At 38.8% G+C, this 17,452-nt stretch overlaps 1 protein-coding gene across 2 annotated transcripts; it reads left to right on the forward strand.

Moving 5' to 3' along the window:
* The first annotated feature begins 315 nt into the window (after nucleotides 1–315).
* LOC115664972 (uncharacterized) lies at nucleotides 316–8,305 on the forward strand. Of its 2 annotated transcripts, XM_056317260.1 has the most exons (13): nucleotides 317–844; nucleotides 1,276–1,388; nucleotides 1,562–1,618; nucleotides 1,813–1,908; nucleotides 2,015–2,085; nucleotides 3,129–3,171; nucleotides 3,538–3,618; nucleotides 3,711–3,770; nucleotides 4,845–4,895; nucleotides 5,066–5,163; nucleotides 5,273–5,321; nucleotides 6,415–6,459; nucleotides 7,248–8,305. In XM_056317260.1, exons 1-13 carry the CDS (start codon nucleotides 445–447, stop codon nucleotides 7,794–7,796), a joined length of 1,713 nt encoding a protein of 570 aa, XP_056173235.1. In that variant the 5' UTR covers nucleotides 317–444; the 3' UTR covers nucleotides 7,797–8,305. The 2 variants fall into 2 exon arrangements, with proteins under 2 accessions (XP_056173236.1, XP_056173235.1); XM_056317261.1 differs by lacking the exon at nucleotides 4,845–4,895 and having other exon boundaries at nucleotides 316–844.
* The last annotated feature ends 9,147 nt before the right edge of the window (nucleotides 8,306–17,452 follow it).

Raw genomic sequence — 17,452 nt, forward strand, 5'->3', positions numbered from 1 at the left:
AACATTTACCAAAATTTCAGGGATCAGATCGAACAAATTTAAAGTTTAGGGACAACATTACATATTGGGCCAAGTTTATGGATCATTTGTGTAATCATTCCAATTCGAATTAGTGGGATTACGGAATTTATGGAAATTTTTATTTTTGGTCGAATATGGAAAAATTTGGGGGCTGTATGTAAATTGCACAATCTTGGTGGGCCCAAATTTCTTCTGACAAAAAAAGCCCAAGACCAAGCCCAAGCCCAAGCCCAAGCCCATTTGCAGTTTCCTGTTAACACCGAAAAGCCCTAAAACACTTCTCCCTTCCCAAAAGAAAGGCGAAGACGAAGAGGCAAAACGTCGCAAGCGGTTGCAGAAGCGGCAACAGCTCGAAAACTTGCGCGAGCTATTCGCTGATCGCTCCTCCGCGCTTCGAGATCCTCTCGACTCCTCGCGCCGCCGATGGAGGAAGCCATCGCCACCACCCAGGGCTACCTCTACGAGACCCTGAGCCCGCTCTCTCCGCCCGCCGCCGCCGCCTCCGCCTCGGTCGCCGACCGCTCGTCCTCGCCCTCGCCGCCCGGTGACCGCGAGCCTTACTCGGTGTTCCGGAGCGAGGTCTCCCTCTGGCCGCTCCCCTCCGCTCCCTCCGATGCCGCCGCTGCGCCGGACTACTTCTCCCTCGATGTCGGCGCCGACGCGGAGGAGCCCGAGCCGGTCGAGGCTCCGGCTGCTCCGGTCCCCGCGGCGGCGGAAGTGGCCGAGCCGAAGACGCCGGCTAGGGAACCGGGGACGAGGCTCGAGAGCGGGTGGTTCCGGGGGAATAGCAGGTTCGAGAGCCCCATGCTGCAATTACACAAAGGTAGTTCTGCAGCTTGAGCTTGATTTGCAGTATATCTTCGTCTCCCTGGCTGCAAGTTCATGTAGGTGTAGAAGGAACTTATGAGGTTCGCTGACCTTGTGAAGCGAGCGCGGACGAATGGATGGCATCGGTGTCCAAGTTAATGGCGTGACTAAATTCTAACGCATGTTAACTCCTCTCTTGTGTAAATTTTAAGCCAGGCTGACGGTGCACATAGTACATTAATTAGGAAAAAGCTGTTTTTTCCACGTTTTCAGTTAAATTTTGATTTAGTTAGTACTTTGGTTTGGTGTGTTGCATTCATTCTTGGTTGAGGTTCTGTGTTAAATGCGCTTATGTTTTGGCTATAAAAAACTTTGCCATGCTAGAGTGCTTGTTGGCGAATGAATCTGAATTACTACCTGAACTGTGCTGTGGTGTTGGCACTGCAGAGATTGTGGATTTCTGTGACTTTCTATCACCAACTCCAGAAGAACAAGCCTCGAGGAATGAAGCTGTTAATTCTGTCTTTGGCGTCATTAAATACATATGGCCTAATTGCAACGTATGCATTCCTCCCCCCCCCGGTCTCTCTCTCTCTCTCAACACACATCCCCACACACCCACAGAAGCATGCAATCACACATGCGCGTGCGTGTGTGTACACACTTGCTCATGCTTCGTGCGTATTGATATTTATGTAACTATGTGTATTATGTTATCCTTCATGCTTATTAGGTAGAGGTTTTTGGGTCTTTCCAAACTGGACTTTATCTTCCAACCAGTGATATTGATGTAAGTAAGTGTTTTCTATGCACAATCTTTTCCCCTACTGGATTAATGTTGCTCTGGAAGCTGTACTTAAGTTGTTCTAGTCTGCTGATACTATCCATCGTTATGTGGGTTATTTTTATGATTTATTGTGTTCTTTTTCTAGAAGAGATTTTGTTATTAGGGACTGTTGGAAGCTAAAAGTGTTCTATTTTTAGGTTGTGATCCTAGATTCTGGTATCAGAACTCCACAATTAGGATTACATGCCCTATCCAGGGCATTGTCACAAAAGGGTATTGCAAAAAATATGCAGGTCAGGAACTCTTTGTGAAGTTTTGGTTCATGTCAAAGTCGTGTTCTACTATATGTATTTGGTGGTATTGGTCTTCTATTTGCTGAAGCGGTTGGAAATTTTGCAGGTGATAGCAAAGGCCCGTGTCCCAATTGTTAAATTTGTGGAGAAGAAAAGTGGTGTTGCATTCGATATAAGGTGAAGAAATTATTTTCTTCTTTGATCATTCGTTTGGAAGTTAATTTGCATCATTTGTACTTTTAAGACCTATTCGCGGCATGTAACATGCATGCCAAATATGATATGTTTACTTCCTAGACCTGGCTGTTTGGCAGTCTCTAGTGGTTCTATCTTCTTTTCGTTCAGTCACTTCCATCCCTTTTCTAGTTCAATTTAACGTCTTGTGCTTTTTTTACCGCAATCCGCGTTTTCAATTTTTCAAATGATGTCATGATTTGGAAGGTTTTTTTTTTTAATAACCTACCAATACCAATTGAAGACACGTGGTACAAACCTACTTGAAAAGAGGTATGGACATTGGAACCATGGACAGAGAAAGTCCTGTATGCCAAATATGAGAAGAGTCTGTTTAGTCGTCCAAATTTCCTAGTGAAAAACTCAAAACTTCAACCAAGGTAGAAAGGAACAAAAGGCATCTTCTTGTGCTCTATATGAATGAATGCATGATTAAGTTGATGTAAGATAGTTAGAACTAAAAGCTGTGGCATTGAGATAAATCTTTGTAGAGTTAAGCTTTTAGGACGCCTTTAGTTTATTTCTTTTTTCATTATTATGTCCAATCATTGTCTGGATTTTGTGGGCCCTAAGTATGTGACATGATTTTTTGTTGTCTTTTAGTTGATATTGTAATTCGTTTTCCAATTCTTTTTTTTGAAGAAGCGCTTTGGTAATGATTTGATTTAAGATTTTCAATTTGTGATTGCTAGTGATTCTCTAGAAGTACGGTGCATGCTTGAAACTTTGTATTTTTCTGATGTCACCATGTTGTATTGATTAGATGGAGGTTCCATCTATTTAATGTCCTATTATTAATACGTGCTAATGCTAATTTGACATGTAGATGTACGATTGGCAGGTCATGTACTTAGATTCTTTATTTCTACTTTGTAGGATCAGGCCTTTGTTTCTTTTGCAGTCTTTCTTCATAAAATTTTACATTAAAGCATTTTTTTTCCTTTGATCTCTTACTGTTGATGAATTTGTGAATTTATGCCTTGTAGTTTTGATGTTGACAACGGACCCAAAGCTGCAGAGTTCATCAAGGTTTGTCCCTTTTTTCTCTTCCACATTTTTCCATCGAGCCTTAGAGTGGCAAGCCTGTTTAAGATAAGCTTCTTTACCATGATGGAAGCATTGAGAATTATGCAATGCTGAATAAAAGACATGTTAAAACATGCCTCTAATAGTCAGATGCTCCTAAAAGTTTTCCATCATGGTACAATCTAGATCTGGATTTGCCACCCATGAATTTAGTGAAGGATCTGAATTCTTGAGTTGTTGATACGTGATTGTCATGTATCTAGTTCGTATAGACATTTTTACTGCCTATATTCATGATAGCATGAATTTATCTGTTCGATGACTTTAATGTTTCAGGATTTGAAATATTTAATTTGTGTTTTCTGTCAGGATGCTATATCTAAGTGGCCTCCGTTGCGACCTCTATGTTTGATCTTGAAAGTATTTTTGCAGCAGAGAGAACTGAATGAGGTGCCAGTTGACTATGTCTTGCTAAAGAAATGTTACAGTAACTCTCTTGCCTTTGATCACTGTTTAATCCATGTGTTGCTTGAAGTATGCAGGTTTATTCTGGGGGAATAGGATCTTATGCCCTTCTCACCATGCTGATGGCAATGTTGCGGGTAAGCAATTTTGAGTTCATGATTTGATCTTGACGAGAAGTTTAGATTCGTATCTGGTGCCTCCATATCTTCTCATGTTCAATATCAGTTGCTGAGTTAGAAATTTGTTTCTTAAATGATGTATTTTGCTTATAAAATACAGCAGAAAGTGGGAATTGTCCAAGATGAAAATCTCCAGTACAAAATTTGGTCATGGCTATTTGAATAATTATATTCAATATGATTTTTCTTTTTCAGTATCAGTAAACAATTTTATATTGTCTTCTGGGAACTTACTCTTGTGCGGTAATGTCAGGGACAACATTGAGTATCTGGAATTTCCAATAGACGGAGTGGATTGATGCTTTTCTGCTTGTCTTAACTTGCAAAACTGCCTGTCATTTACTATAAGGAAAACATTATTTAAATTTTCTTAGAAGCCCTAAAAGAGCATGTTACCATGTGAATTCTATTTTTATGCTACTAATGGTAGCTTGACCATTCTGTCATAGTGGCAATATAATTTGGGAACTGCTGTTTTAAATGTAAGCAATTGTATTGTCATCTTTTTGGGGGTCGACAAAAATGTAATTTACTAATGTCAAACCATTTGGAGAGGTCCGGCAGAGACATCAGGAAGTCAGTGAGATGAGTTCTACCATCAAGTCTGGAAAAATGTAGTCTAGAGAGTTCCTCTGTTATATTCAACTTCCATCTCCCCTGTGTCCATTCAGAGCTCAGTGGATTAAGGTGCTGTGTTAGGTAATGCTTAAATGTTGCTTGCTCAAACATGGGTTAGTCGCTTAAATAGCAATGATGTCCCCTGTTTTATATTTTTAATGCTTTCAACTGAATAACTAAGTCAATAGGCAGGACTGGAAGAATTGTACTTACTTAGACTGAGTTAAAACAATTGTATCCTGCTATTTAATACCCAGAAGCTCTATTGGTGTGGTGTATAATCAATCATTGTGCTTATGGATTCTTCTGTGTTCTATATACCTTCAGTACAAATGATTGGCTCAGTGTGATACCCTTTTGATATTACTTTTTCCTTATATTTAACCCTCTCTATTTATTTCATTTATGCTACAGAGTATTCATGAGTGTCAAGCGTTTCGTCAACATAATTTGGGAGTGCTATTGGTATGTACTTTCTAGCAAGTACAATAGACTTGTAAAATTTATTGAGCTTTCCGTCTCTAACCACCTGAACAAGACAATTGTCTTAGTCTAGGTTTTACTGCTCGGAATACATAACTTTCTATTTGATCTTAAGTGACTCTGAAACCTTGTTTCTGTCCATCCTAAACTAGGTGCAATTCTTTGATTTCTATGGACGGAAGCTAAATACGTTGGATGTTGGTGTATCTTGCAGAGGGGCAGGAACATTTTATATGAAGCGGGACAAAGGGTAACCAATTATGATTAATTACTTTTTCCTCGTCAGTGTTGTCTTGAAATTATTCTATATAATAATATACACTATTTTTTTTATACACTAATCTCGGCTTCCCCATCAGGTTTTTAAACAAAGGTCGGCCCTCCTTAATCTCCATTGAGGATCCACAGGTTGGTTCATAAGGATTGATATTTTTCAGTTTAAATATACATGGGACTGCTTGGAGATCCATATTAAGAATTATGCAGTAATTTGGAAATGTTCTCATTCTCAAGTGAGCCCTAGTGGCAGACATTATTCCCAAGCAGGACGAACATTGTTTGGTTTCTTCGCCTGCTTTTGCTTGATTACAGAAGTATAGATGAACAAGATCTTTCTGAGGGATGGCAAAATTTCCCCACTGGGGAGTCCTATGAGGACCCGTCCCAAATGTGGCGGTTGCTACCCATTCACTGTGGGGTATGGGTGTGTAGTGGTGACAGGGACAAATGACAAATCCTTGCTCCGTGGCAGGGACCTGCTCAACCTGCCCTGCATATATATATTTTTAATTTTCATTCTTTTTTTTTGCTAGTTCTAAACGAATTTTTTCTTTATTTTTTATGCTCTTGTGACTATAATCACCGCGTTAATTATTTGAGAAATGTTTTTTCATCTAAAATTCTATGTCCAATTGAGAAATATTTTACCAAGATAGTGATTTACTTGGATTCAATATTACATGTTCCTGATATTACTAAACCATTCATTTCCAGATATCCCTATCAAGATTTTTATAGTTTAGGATCTTCTGTCAGATTTAAGGTTGTTCTTTTAATATGGAAAATTTAGTTTGGGGCTGGGCACCCCACATAATCAAATACAAGGTTGGGATGAGGAGGTTAAAGTTCACCTCGCACGGGGCGTGGGTTGGTGATGGGGAGTGGGGTTAGTGGTGCTGGATGGGGTGGGGAACACTGATCCGCCCTGTCGTGCCTGGTACCTTTTCTATCTCTTCCTTTTTCTCCTTTGGTCGAATGAACCACATCCTTTTCTCTCCTTTTTGTGTCCAAAATTAACTCTAGGAGTTAAGAGAACCTTGAGTGTCGTCTTTGCGTGGGTGATGTACATGGCCAGGTTTGGTGCCTTCATTGGATAAAGAATCTGTTCTACAAATAATGAGTGGTGTCTCGCAAATAATGAATGGTGATCTTTGCTCCGCAAAAAAATTCTTTTTGATGGATTTGCCATGGTATTGACTGTGTGTTTTTTTGTGTGTTCCAGGCTCCTGATAATGACATTGGAAAGAACTCGTTCAATTATTTCCAGGTTTGTTTCTGAATCATCTGATTTCTGTGTGATTACTTCTTGGATTTACGTGTCACATAACCTATGTTCACTTAAATACGTGTACGACATTTATTGTGTGAGAAGGTTGACTTCTGTATCCATACGTGTACGACATTTATGGTAGCGGTTGTTTGTGTTGTTCTGTTTGTTGTTGGTATGAACTACCAACCCTCCCAATTTAAATTGTTATTATATTATGGCCGTAAGTTTGTGGGTATCAAATCAAAGTGTTTGCGTAGAGTTAATCACTTCTCAGTGTAATCTCTACCTATTCTCTTTATCTTTATAAGAAACCTCGAGTGTATTTTACAAATTGTTATAACTTCCAGATTCTAATGCCTCCATGTAGTTCAGTCTTCATATTCATCAAATAAGTGTAAATTTTTTTGAGTGAGTTTGTTGTCCACTTTTGCGTACGGACAAAACAGAAGGATCCTCACTGCTGCTCACACCAGTCATGGTAGGTTGTGTACCATCTAGCATGTGGGTGTATGAGATAACAACTCGTAGGTAAATGGTTTTATTGAATTTTAACTAATTTTAGACTATGGTCTCCGCTCCCCAGTCTCTTTATTTGTTGGGGCTTCATACTGATGCTTTTCTTGGCTTTTCAAACTCATGGTTGATTTCTTGGCCTGTCAAAACTTATACTTGTCGACTCTGGGGATAATCTTTTTTTTTTTGGTAAGGGTCTGGGGATAATCTTTTGGTTTTGTAGACTTGAAAGGAAGAGGGTTTATCTTTGCTGATGCATTTTGTAATTACAGATTAGATCTGCTTTTGCAATGGCCTTCACTACTTTGACGAATTCCAAAGTCATCATGGGCCTTGGGCCCAACAGGAGCATTCTTGGTCTGTTAATCAGACCGGACCCTGTACTGATTGAGCGCAAAGGCGGGTCTAGAGGAGATGTCACTTTTAGTAGCTTGCTCCCTGGGGCGGGGGAATCAGTACAACTGAACCTTGCAGATCCGCCAGAGATGTTTTGCAATTGGCAGTTAGATGATGAGGAAGAGCCACTGCCGCGGGGTAGTGGAGTGTCTGCATCTGTTAGCGAACCTTCGAAGAAGAGAAAATCTGTTTCCAAGGGGAAGTCCGGTAAGAAGAAGGTTAAAGAAGGCGGAGAAGTGGAGACACCGGGGCTTGAAGAGAATGGCACTAAGAAAGAAAAGAGTGCTAAGAAGAGATATCTAATGGGAGACGAGAATGACACTAAGAAAGAGAAGAGTGCTAAGAAGAAATATTTTAGGCATGGTCAGCATAAGACCAATGGTTACAGCCATCATCAAGGCAGTTGTTCTTATTGGAACAGATAATAAGATCTTAAGAGGTGATTCCTGTATGGATTTACTGAAGGTTTCGATGGAGTGAGAGGGAGTCGCACTGCGGAAGCAGGTTCTCTTTGTGGAAGTGTTATTATGCACACCCTCGAAGGCTTGAGGGCAAGTTTTTTGCGGTTGCCCGTACTGAGACCAAGCCTGTTGGAGCCAGAGATATTCAAGACAGTTACTGAGGACAGCCGATTTTCAGTCCTAGGAAATACACCAGTTGCAATAGCCGTCAATTGATAATTTTATGACCACAAGATGTTTAGCAAATCTTCTTTTTTTATGATTCGTCGTCTTAGCAGGTGTAATTTATTCTTTTACATGTCTTCCCAGAAAAGATGCATCTTTTTGAACTCCGGTTCCGTTTCTGACCTTGTTACACGGTTTGTTGTATGTCTTGACCTTGGACCCTCGAGGGGACAAGGTGACGGAACTACGAAGTTTCTGAGCTGCTCTCTGTGTGCAGCGTGCAAAACTATTCGAGAGTGATGTTAGAACTATCAATAAGTGCGACCGGTTTGGTCCTTCCCGTGGAGTGCAACCGCCAAGTTGCTATAGGGCTGAGCTTCTCGCCTGTCGCGCAAAAATGCCTTTTCCCTTGATAGTTGTCATTGTGTTTTCACGCCTATTTTTTCATCCTCGTGTCAGTGTATATGTATGCTAATTCCATCCACAAGAACACGGGACTCCATATAGAGCATTTGCACTCTTTGATGACATTATGGCTTCACATTAGTGATAGTTTCACAAATGGTCAATGAACTTTTGCCAAATGTAAAATGTGATTCATGAACTTTTAATTTATTTGATATGGTCCCTGAACTTTAACTCAACGTATAATATGATCTTTGAATTTTTAACTTGTTAAATGTGATCATTGGATTTTTTGTACATATTCAATTTAGTTCGTGGATTATATGAAAATGTTCAATGTTGTATCATATTGAACAAATCAAAAGTCCAGGGATTATATTGAGCTATAATTCAGCGATCATTCGTGTCATTTTCTCCACAAATACTACTCTATTTATATAAGCCAATTAGTCAAGCATATGGTTACCTTATCAAATTTATTCACACTGAAATTACCAATTTCTAACCTTAGTTGATGATCTATCTCTTTCGTTAGTTCATTCACCTTCATTTTCACTCATTCTCATTTTGATTTCGCAATGCAAAAAAAGAAGAAAAAAGAAGTCATTCCCATCACACCTAGATCGAAGCAACTTGCTCGAGCCCATGTCACAAGCGAGCGAAAAAACGAGAGAGAAACGAAAAAGATCAAAGAAAAAAGAGTTGTTTGAGGCTTCATTTGTTTCATGGAAAATGAATGATTTGAAAAATATTTCTTTTTAGAAATGGTTTTTTATATTACTTGAAATAATTAGCTAATAAAAAGTGTTTTCATTATCGATAATAATATATGTCCAGAAATTTTCTTGAATGATGAAATTTTTTTTTGTTCATTCATTTTTGTGAGTGATATAATAAATTATTTTCAGAAAAATATTTTTTAAATCATTTATTTTTCGCGAAATAAATAGAGCCTCAATTTGTTTTGTGGAGAATGTAACATTTCTAGAAAATCTTTTCCAAGAAGTCATTTTCCTGGAAAATAATAATATTTTCCGGTGTTTGGCTGAAATATGAAAATAAATTAGAAATTTTTTTTTGCCGTTTGGTATGGAAAATATGATTTGATTTTCCTTTGTGCACTTCTTTTAATAATTTTTTATTTTTATTTATTTTTTCTTTTCTTTTCTTTCTCCTTCTTCTTCGGCCGATCGCCGGCCACGACGACGGCCGACAATTGTCGGCCTGTGGTGAGGCTTGAGCTTGCTAGATTTCGGTTGACCTTGAGCTCACCCGTGGCCAGCTCATACTTATCGTCTTAAATCTTATTCAAGTTTATTAGCTAGCGTCTAGTAGGATGAGCGATGTGGACGTAGAATTTTGGTAGTTGAATTTTGGATATGAGTTGATATAATTGGATGCATGTCTGAGATGATATTTATTGGGTTTAGTTGAGTTGAAGATGTATATATATGTTTTGATGGATTATAAAAACTCTGATTCCGTAACCAATTCATTGTTTTATCATATATATAGATGAATATATATTTTAATAATAGGTTAGGTTGGTTTGCGTTCAAGGCTGCGTCCTTCAAAAAGATGGATGACCGTGTCATTCCCCATTCTTGTTGAATTCGGGATGTGACACTATCAAACTTAGAAGATTATTGCATAGATCGGGTGCATAATTACAGTATTCACCTTTTTCACTCTATCTAATATGTTATTTTTAACTCTAACTCTCTTTTGTTTCTCTCAGACTTTTACTCTATCTTTTTGCAAAGCGTAAGAGTCAAACCCCACGACTGAAACTAAACGTTCCCACTCCATCCAATTCCCATACCACTGAGCCATGTGCCCAATGCTCTAATCCTGTTTTTCATGTATTTGTTTTGTTGATGTCCTCCTTTATTGAACTATCTTGAACTGCCCTTATAATCGATTTATTAACTAGTGAGATGATGTTTATCAAAGAAAAAAGCAATCTATTTCAAATTAGCTTCATTGCCCCAAACTACGCCAAAAATTTTTCCATTCGATTTCCTTATATCGAAGAGCACCCTGTTTTCAGTCTATAAGTTAATCTTAAGGATAATTTTTTATTGTTTTCCTTTGAAAACTGATCTAAAAAAGATTACTTTCCTTCTTGTGGATTATGGCACAACAGAATGCATATTACCGCATGAAGAGCATTGCATGTCGAGTTCACCACCCAAGTTTCGATTTGCACCTTACAAAAGGGATGGCGGGGGTAGCTCATGGGCTAGGAATTTCTCAACAAAGGAAGAACCATGTCCTTTGGACGTTCCAACTCTTGACAGTTGCTTGTTTGCCTCAAATTAAACTAATCATGAGCCCGGAGAAGAAGTTAAGAAGAAAACAAAAAGAAAAGAAGCTAAAAATTGCATAAACTAACCTTCAGCATTGAAGTTGACAAAAATAAAAAAAAATTCATCATTGAAGACTTTTGACTTCTAAGGCATCTCATAACCATGAGCCCTAGGAGTGTGCAAAGAAATCGGGAACCGCCCGGAACCGGACCGGACCGTCTCGGAACCGGCGGTTCTCTTGAGGACCGGTCCGGTTCCCGATTCTAATTTACTAGAACCGGTAAGTAACGGTCCGGTTCCCGGTTCTAGGCGTGGAACCGTCCACCCGCCCACCTGGACTGGATCGGTAATATATATATATATATATATAATTTTTTAGAAAATTTTGACCAACAAAAAAAAGAAAACATGTTTAGAAAAATGAGAATCATAAAATCCATAATCTAAAGCTCGACTCTCAACTCCCATCAACTCACGGTCGTGCCTTTAGCCGTTCATCGCCTTCCTCTCTCACTCTCAGGCACCTCTGTTTGCGTGAAACTTGGTGGGACCGGTTCCATGGACCCATCCGGGAATCGGACCGGACTGGCGGTCTGGTTCCCGGGTGGATCCATGGAACCAACGGGCGGTTCCCGATTCTAATTTTTCGGAACCGGTCCTTAGTGGGCGATTTCCAGTTCCATGTCGGGAACCGCCCGTCCGGACCACGCTCACCCCTAATGAGCCCTGTGAAGTGCGTAACTGTGAAGTTTCCTCCGCTTCTTGTTCTTCTCACTTTACAATTTCCCTCAATTTCGCTTTTAGTCTCTGGATCGAACCAACACAAAATATGGCAAATTATACTAGGCACGATAACTTTCTTCTTCTCTTTCATTAGTGAAATCAAGTGTGCCTGTCTCCTTATTTCGGGGTAAATTGTCACTTGTAGTTTTGATGACATATGGTAATTGGGAATGTGCGATAGGTAGGCTTTTCGACGTAGCAAGGATTTCATTTTTCAAATGACGATTCGGTATTTCACTTGAAATCAATATTTGGAAAATACTTTCATAAAAAAAAATTATTTTTAGTTCTCTGAATTATTAGTTAGCAGAAAATATTTTAATTATAAACAACAATTTAAGTATAAACATGTTTGATTGATGATGAACATATTTTTCGTTGATTCATTTTATAAGTAATATCGATAATTATTTTTAAGATTTTTTTTTTCAAATTATTGATTTTTCACGAAATAAATGCAAAATTCACTTTATTACAAAATCGTCCTATCTTGCATAAACATTGGTTCATGCGATGTGACGTCACTAAAGAGGACTAGAAATAGTCTCGAATATCTTTTACAATCTACATGCCTGTCGGCCGGCCCAATTCCCTAAAAAATCCCAAACTTTAGCCTTTGTCCCAATTATATCCCAAACTTTTTTTTGTCTCGTAAAAAACCTCAAACTTTTACTTTTGTCCCAAATCTACCCAGTTAACTTTTCGTCTAATTTTTTAATATTTTTTTTTTTTTTTTTTCGAAATTTTTATTTTTTCTTTTCTTTTTCCTTTCCTTTTCTTTTTTTTTTTTGTTTCATCTTCTGGCCGGTCGCCGGTCCGGCGACCGCCAGCGAGGCGCCGAGGCCGACCTCACCAATGGCCTGGCGGGCCGAGCCTCGCCGTGGTGGGCGAGGCTGGGCCCCACCGGCCGGGCGAGGCTCGGCCTAGCCGTTCCGGGCGAGCCGACCTCGCCGGCGGCCGGCGGGCCGACCTTGCCAATAGCCAGGTGGGCCGAGCCTCGCCGACCACGGCGAGGCTCGGCCCGCCGGCTATTGGCGAGGTCGGCCTCGCCCGGCGGCAGCGTGGCCGAGTTCTCGCCAGATCCGGCGAGGCTCGGCCCCGCCAAGCACCGGGCGAGGTCGGCCTCGCCCAAAGAATCGGCCGAGGTCGGCCGAGGCCGAACCTCGCCATTGCTAGGCGAGGCCGACCTCGCCCATTTGGCGAGAACTCGGCCACGCCGGCGGCCGGCGAGGCTCGGCCTCGCCGGCGTTGGGTGAGGCCGACCTCGCCAATAGCCGGCGGGCCGAGCCTCGCCAGGTGGCCGGGCGAGGCTCGGCCGCACATGGCCGGCGAGGTCGGCTCGCAAAGAACGGGCGAGGCCGAGCCTCGCCGGCCGGCTTGGCGAGGTCGGCCTCGCCCAACGCGGCGGCCGAGCTCGCTACGGCGCACGGGCCGAGCCTCGCCGGCCCCGCCTCTGGCCGGTCGCCGGACCGGCGACCGGCCAGAAGGTGAAACAAAAAAAGAAAGAAAAGGAAAGGAAAAAGAAAAGAAAAAAATAAAAAAATTCGAAAAAATAAAAAATAATATTAAAAAATTGGACGAAAAGTTAACTTGGTAGATTTGGGATAAAAGTAAAAGTTTGGGGTTTTTTATGAGATAAAAAAAAGTTTGGGATATAATTGGGACAAAGGTTAAAGTTTGGGGTTTTTTAGAGAATTGACCCCCCAATGGACAAGGATCAACTAGGTTTCCTACGTTAAAGCGAACCAAAGACTTCTGGCTATTTCCAAGAAGGTGCCCCCCCTGAGGCATACATTGTTGGATCTGCCAGACCATGAAGTATTAAAATTTGCAAAAAGACGCTTAAATTTATACAGGATTTAGGTGCAACTTTGTTGGATCTGCCGGACCATGAAGTATTAAAATTTGCAAAAAGATGCTTAAATTTATACAAGATTTAGGTGCACGATAATTAAACTATACCTCTTATTCTTTAGCCCAACGGCCATGGTTGTTACTCTGGCTCCCTTCTCCAACAATCTGCTCAAATAACATCTGTAATCAATAATTCTTGAACAATTATAAATTTTAATACCTGTCAACATGTAATCCATTACGACCCTATTGCGTTGATTATCAAACTCAACGAAGTCGAATCTATATCAAGGTATTGTGGTGTCATCATTTCCAACTTCTTTCACGAGTATTGGCATTAAATTCAGCCATGAGTTTGTTGTCACTAACAACGCGATAAACATTCTATTTTTTAACAACTAAAAAATTCTTCAATAAATATATATTCCTTCTCGGGAACGATGTGGAATGTTGCCCTTGATTGTATCGAGGATGTGCTCGTTGTAAATAGGAGAAAAAAGCTAAATAAAAATTTCAATTGAAAAACCAAATGACTGAAATTAAAAAGAATGACAACTCACCTTCTCATATAGAAGAACTGGATCGATACTAGTTAGTTCAATATTTTTCATCTTCCTTGGCTAACCAATGTCTACATTGATCAAGAACAACATCCAATTCTAGTAAAAAAGCCACTACATTGATCGGAACGAGGATTCATGATTTGCAAAATAGGTGCTCGTGAGATGAATGATTTGATAATAGAAAAAAAACTACGTGTAAAGAATACAAGTTATAGAAGTAATTTGCAATCATATGAATTATAGATGGAATAATTATGTACATTATGTATAGATATTTCAAAGTAGAATATTCATAAACATAAATATTAGATGCTAAGAATTAGAAATTCGCTAAAATATGCGCAATAATCTATAGATAATTGTTAATATGGAATATAACACTTTAAACATTTAATTTTTCTTTTTAATTCTTCTTTTACTTATTTTAAATTAGATGTAGGAAATCCTTAATGTTTACAAAGATTCAAGTCTTAACTTTATGAAGATATTTCAAAATAGAATCTATACAGAAGTCATTATTTTCGAAAATTTATTACCAAAATGTGCGTAATCATGGAATATAACTTTTTTCATCTAATTATTCATAGATATTACAAATATATACCTATATATGTGTGTGATATATGTATTTCAAAATAGAAGCTATATACACCTAAATAGTATGCATAAGAATTAGAGGTGCAGAATTGGATATTCGATAAAACATGTACAATAATCTACATATAAAATTTTCACTAAAATATGCACAATATAACATTTTAAGCATTTAACTTATTTCGCTTAAATTTAATCTTTAATTTCTTTTCTTTGCATTTTATAACATAGTTGCGGGAAAGACTTATTTTTATTTTTATGTAGATAGTTCAAAATTGAATCCATATATACGTAAACAATTAGTTTAAAATTTTATTACCAAAATAGATGCAATCATATAATTTAACTTAAATCATGAAATATTACTTTTTTTTATCCGATTTTATACACATATTGCAAAACATAATAAAATAGAATGCATATATACATAAATAATAAAGGCATAAGAATTAGAGATTTCCTAAAGTATCCAGCAAATGCAAATCGCCGGGTAAAACTCGCACATGAGCGTGCCAAGTGGCTCAAACCTTGCGCGAGCTTTCACATACACACATACAAACATACATACACGATATATATATATATATATATATAAAATCTATGTTTTCCAAGAGGCACCTGGCTTCTCATCGTTGGATCGAAAAACAAAAAATCACAAGCGTGCTAGGCTGGTATTCGTTTTTGTCTTTTGGGTTGTTAGGCTGGTACTTGAACGTTTGAGATCTGTTGCGTCTCAATCCAATGGTGAAAGATAATAAGGAAAAAAGCAAAACCAAAATGTGAGTTGGGTCGTGTGAAAAAGAAAATGAGTTAAGTCGGCCTGAACACCGTACCACAGTACCAGAGGACTTAAATTTTCTGAGGACATAAGATTCTCTGAGACAGCACATTCATATGCCATGCAATTTCCTTGTCCGGAGCTCAAGCGGAAAGATGTCAGGAAACAAGCACAAAACAATATAAAAAGAAGTTAAAAATTGATTAAACTAATTAAACTAATCTTTCAGGAAAGGTGTCTGGTAGACCTCATCCTAGAAGACTTTGACTCTGGAGGCATCTCAGAACCATGAGCCCTCTGAAGTGAGAAGCTGTGAAGTTTCCTCTGCTTCTTGTTCATCTCACTTTACCATTTCCGTCAATTTTGCTTCTATCCGTGGCAGCAGCCAATCAACTCTAGTCTCTGGATCGAACCAACACAAAATATGGCCAATTATGCCAGGTACAGTAACTAATTCTCTCCTTCTCTTTCACTTGTGAAATCTCGTGTCTCTCTCCGTCTTGGTTCCGGGTACATTTGTCACATGTAGCTTTGCTCCATCAAATTCACATCCTTCATATCAGGGAAAACAGGTGAACATCTCTCATGACGTTCTGTGTCTTTGCTCCGTCTGCTCTTCTCTCTTTAATAGATTTGTGAACCTCTCATTTTCCAACTCCATTCTAGTTCTGTACCCAGAATATCAGAATCATCGTCTCGTTTTGTTATCAACCAGTCAGGTAATAAAAGCAATCATCAAGTTTACGAAGGTAATGGTGCACTCTTCATCTGCTTCTGATGCAAGCTCAAGAAGTTACCGAATTCGGCAACATTAGCATCGGTCTGGTCCAAAAGATCGGCGACCTCAAAGAAGTCAAACCAAAGATGAACTGATGAAGCACGCATTGGAGTATTTTCTAAATTCTTTTTATTCCTTTTGCGGCAGAGTATTTTCTAATTTTGAGTCATCGTAACTGGGTCAGATACTTCATCTTATTGAAACGGCAAAGATAAGTAGTCTGAAAACCACCTCCTTTTTTTTTTGTTGAAAAAGAAAAACTATCTCCTATAGACTAGATGTATGTCAGAGCAACTCGCTTGAGTCTCAATTAGTTCTCAAAACGAAACGAACACGGCCAACGTAAAGGTTCTGTCAGCAATTCCTTTTCCCCCGAAAACAGCATCCCATGCGAGTTGTGCAGAAACACTTCCAAGATATTTACGGCGCTAGCGATAACCGTTCTATTTTTGAAATAGATTTTTGATCAGAAATAAATTTTTCTACTCCTTATATGAGTTTCTGAATAGAGATAAACGTTTGATAATGGCACAAAATGTCTCCTCCCGAATTAGAAATTCGTTTGATTGATCTTCTTAAATATCTCCCTCTTATGCTCTTTTCCGATCATTAATGGGCGGCGGTAGCCGGAAGCGGGTGGCGGCGGCGGGAGACGAGGGCGAGCGATGAGAAGAGTTTTTATTTCTTCTTTTTGTTTTAGTAGAAAACTTTTACTTCTTATTTCTGTTTCAAATTTCTGGACTAAAAATTTGTTCCAGAAATAAAAATCTATTTTCGAAAACAAAAAAATAGATATGGTAAAAAATAGAATAATTATCATCTTCGTGCTATCTTCCGCAGATGCAAATCCAAGATTCTTAATAAGATTTATCGTTTTTCTATTTTTTTAATCTACCATGACAAGGGTATTATGTAATAATTAGGTTTTACGTCAAAGGAAAATTTCAATGGTGTGTTAGTCACCTCAAATCAATGATTTTAAAGATATTTTTATAAACATGATTGTCCGAATTGTTTATAATTATAAATTAACGGAAAATATTTTTATTATCAATAACAATTTATGGTTAACCATATTCGTTGTCAATGATAATATTTTTTGCCGATCCGTTTTTATAACCGACACGAGCGATCGTTTCTAGAAAAATCCTTTTGAAATTATTGATTTTTTGCGAAGTAAACGCAAAGTCCATTCGATCACAAAATTTTCCCATCTTCCAAAACGTTGGCTCATGCACCGTGATATGATAACGACCCAGAAAAGCTGAAGAGGACCAGAAAATAGTCCGAAATATCTTTTGCAAATTATATTGTATATCAGCAAAATGGGGATAATTACCAAATAGAAAAGTCCCGAATCTATGTATTTGTGTCAATTCAGTATTAAATCT

Source organism: Syzygium oleosum, unplaced genomic scaffold, assembly GCF_021117445.2.
Source record: "Syzygium oleosum isolate NSW1041296 unplaced genomic scaffold, Sole_v2.1 Sole_v2.13, whole genome shotgun sequence".
Lineage (NCBI taxonomy): Eukaryota > Viridiplantae > Streptophyta > Magnoliopsida > Myrtales > Myrtaceae > Syzygium > Syzygium oleosum.

What these genes read in the sequence shown, in the direction of transcription:
- LOC115664972 (XM_056317260.1), top strand. Translation starts at nt 445, where the DNA reads ATGGAGGAAGCCATCGCCACCACCCAGGGCTACCTCTACGAGACCCTG. An exon ending in TGCTGATGGCAATGTTGCGG is followed by an intron (nt 3,771 to 4,844) that starts GTAAGCAATTTT and finishes TTTATGCTACAG; the next exon opens with AGTATTCATGAGTGTCAAGC. An exon ending in ATAATTTGGGAGTGCTATTG is followed by an intron (nt 4,896 to 5,065) that starts GTATGTACTTTC and finishes ATCCTAAACTAG; the next exon opens with GTGCAATTCTTTGATTTCTA.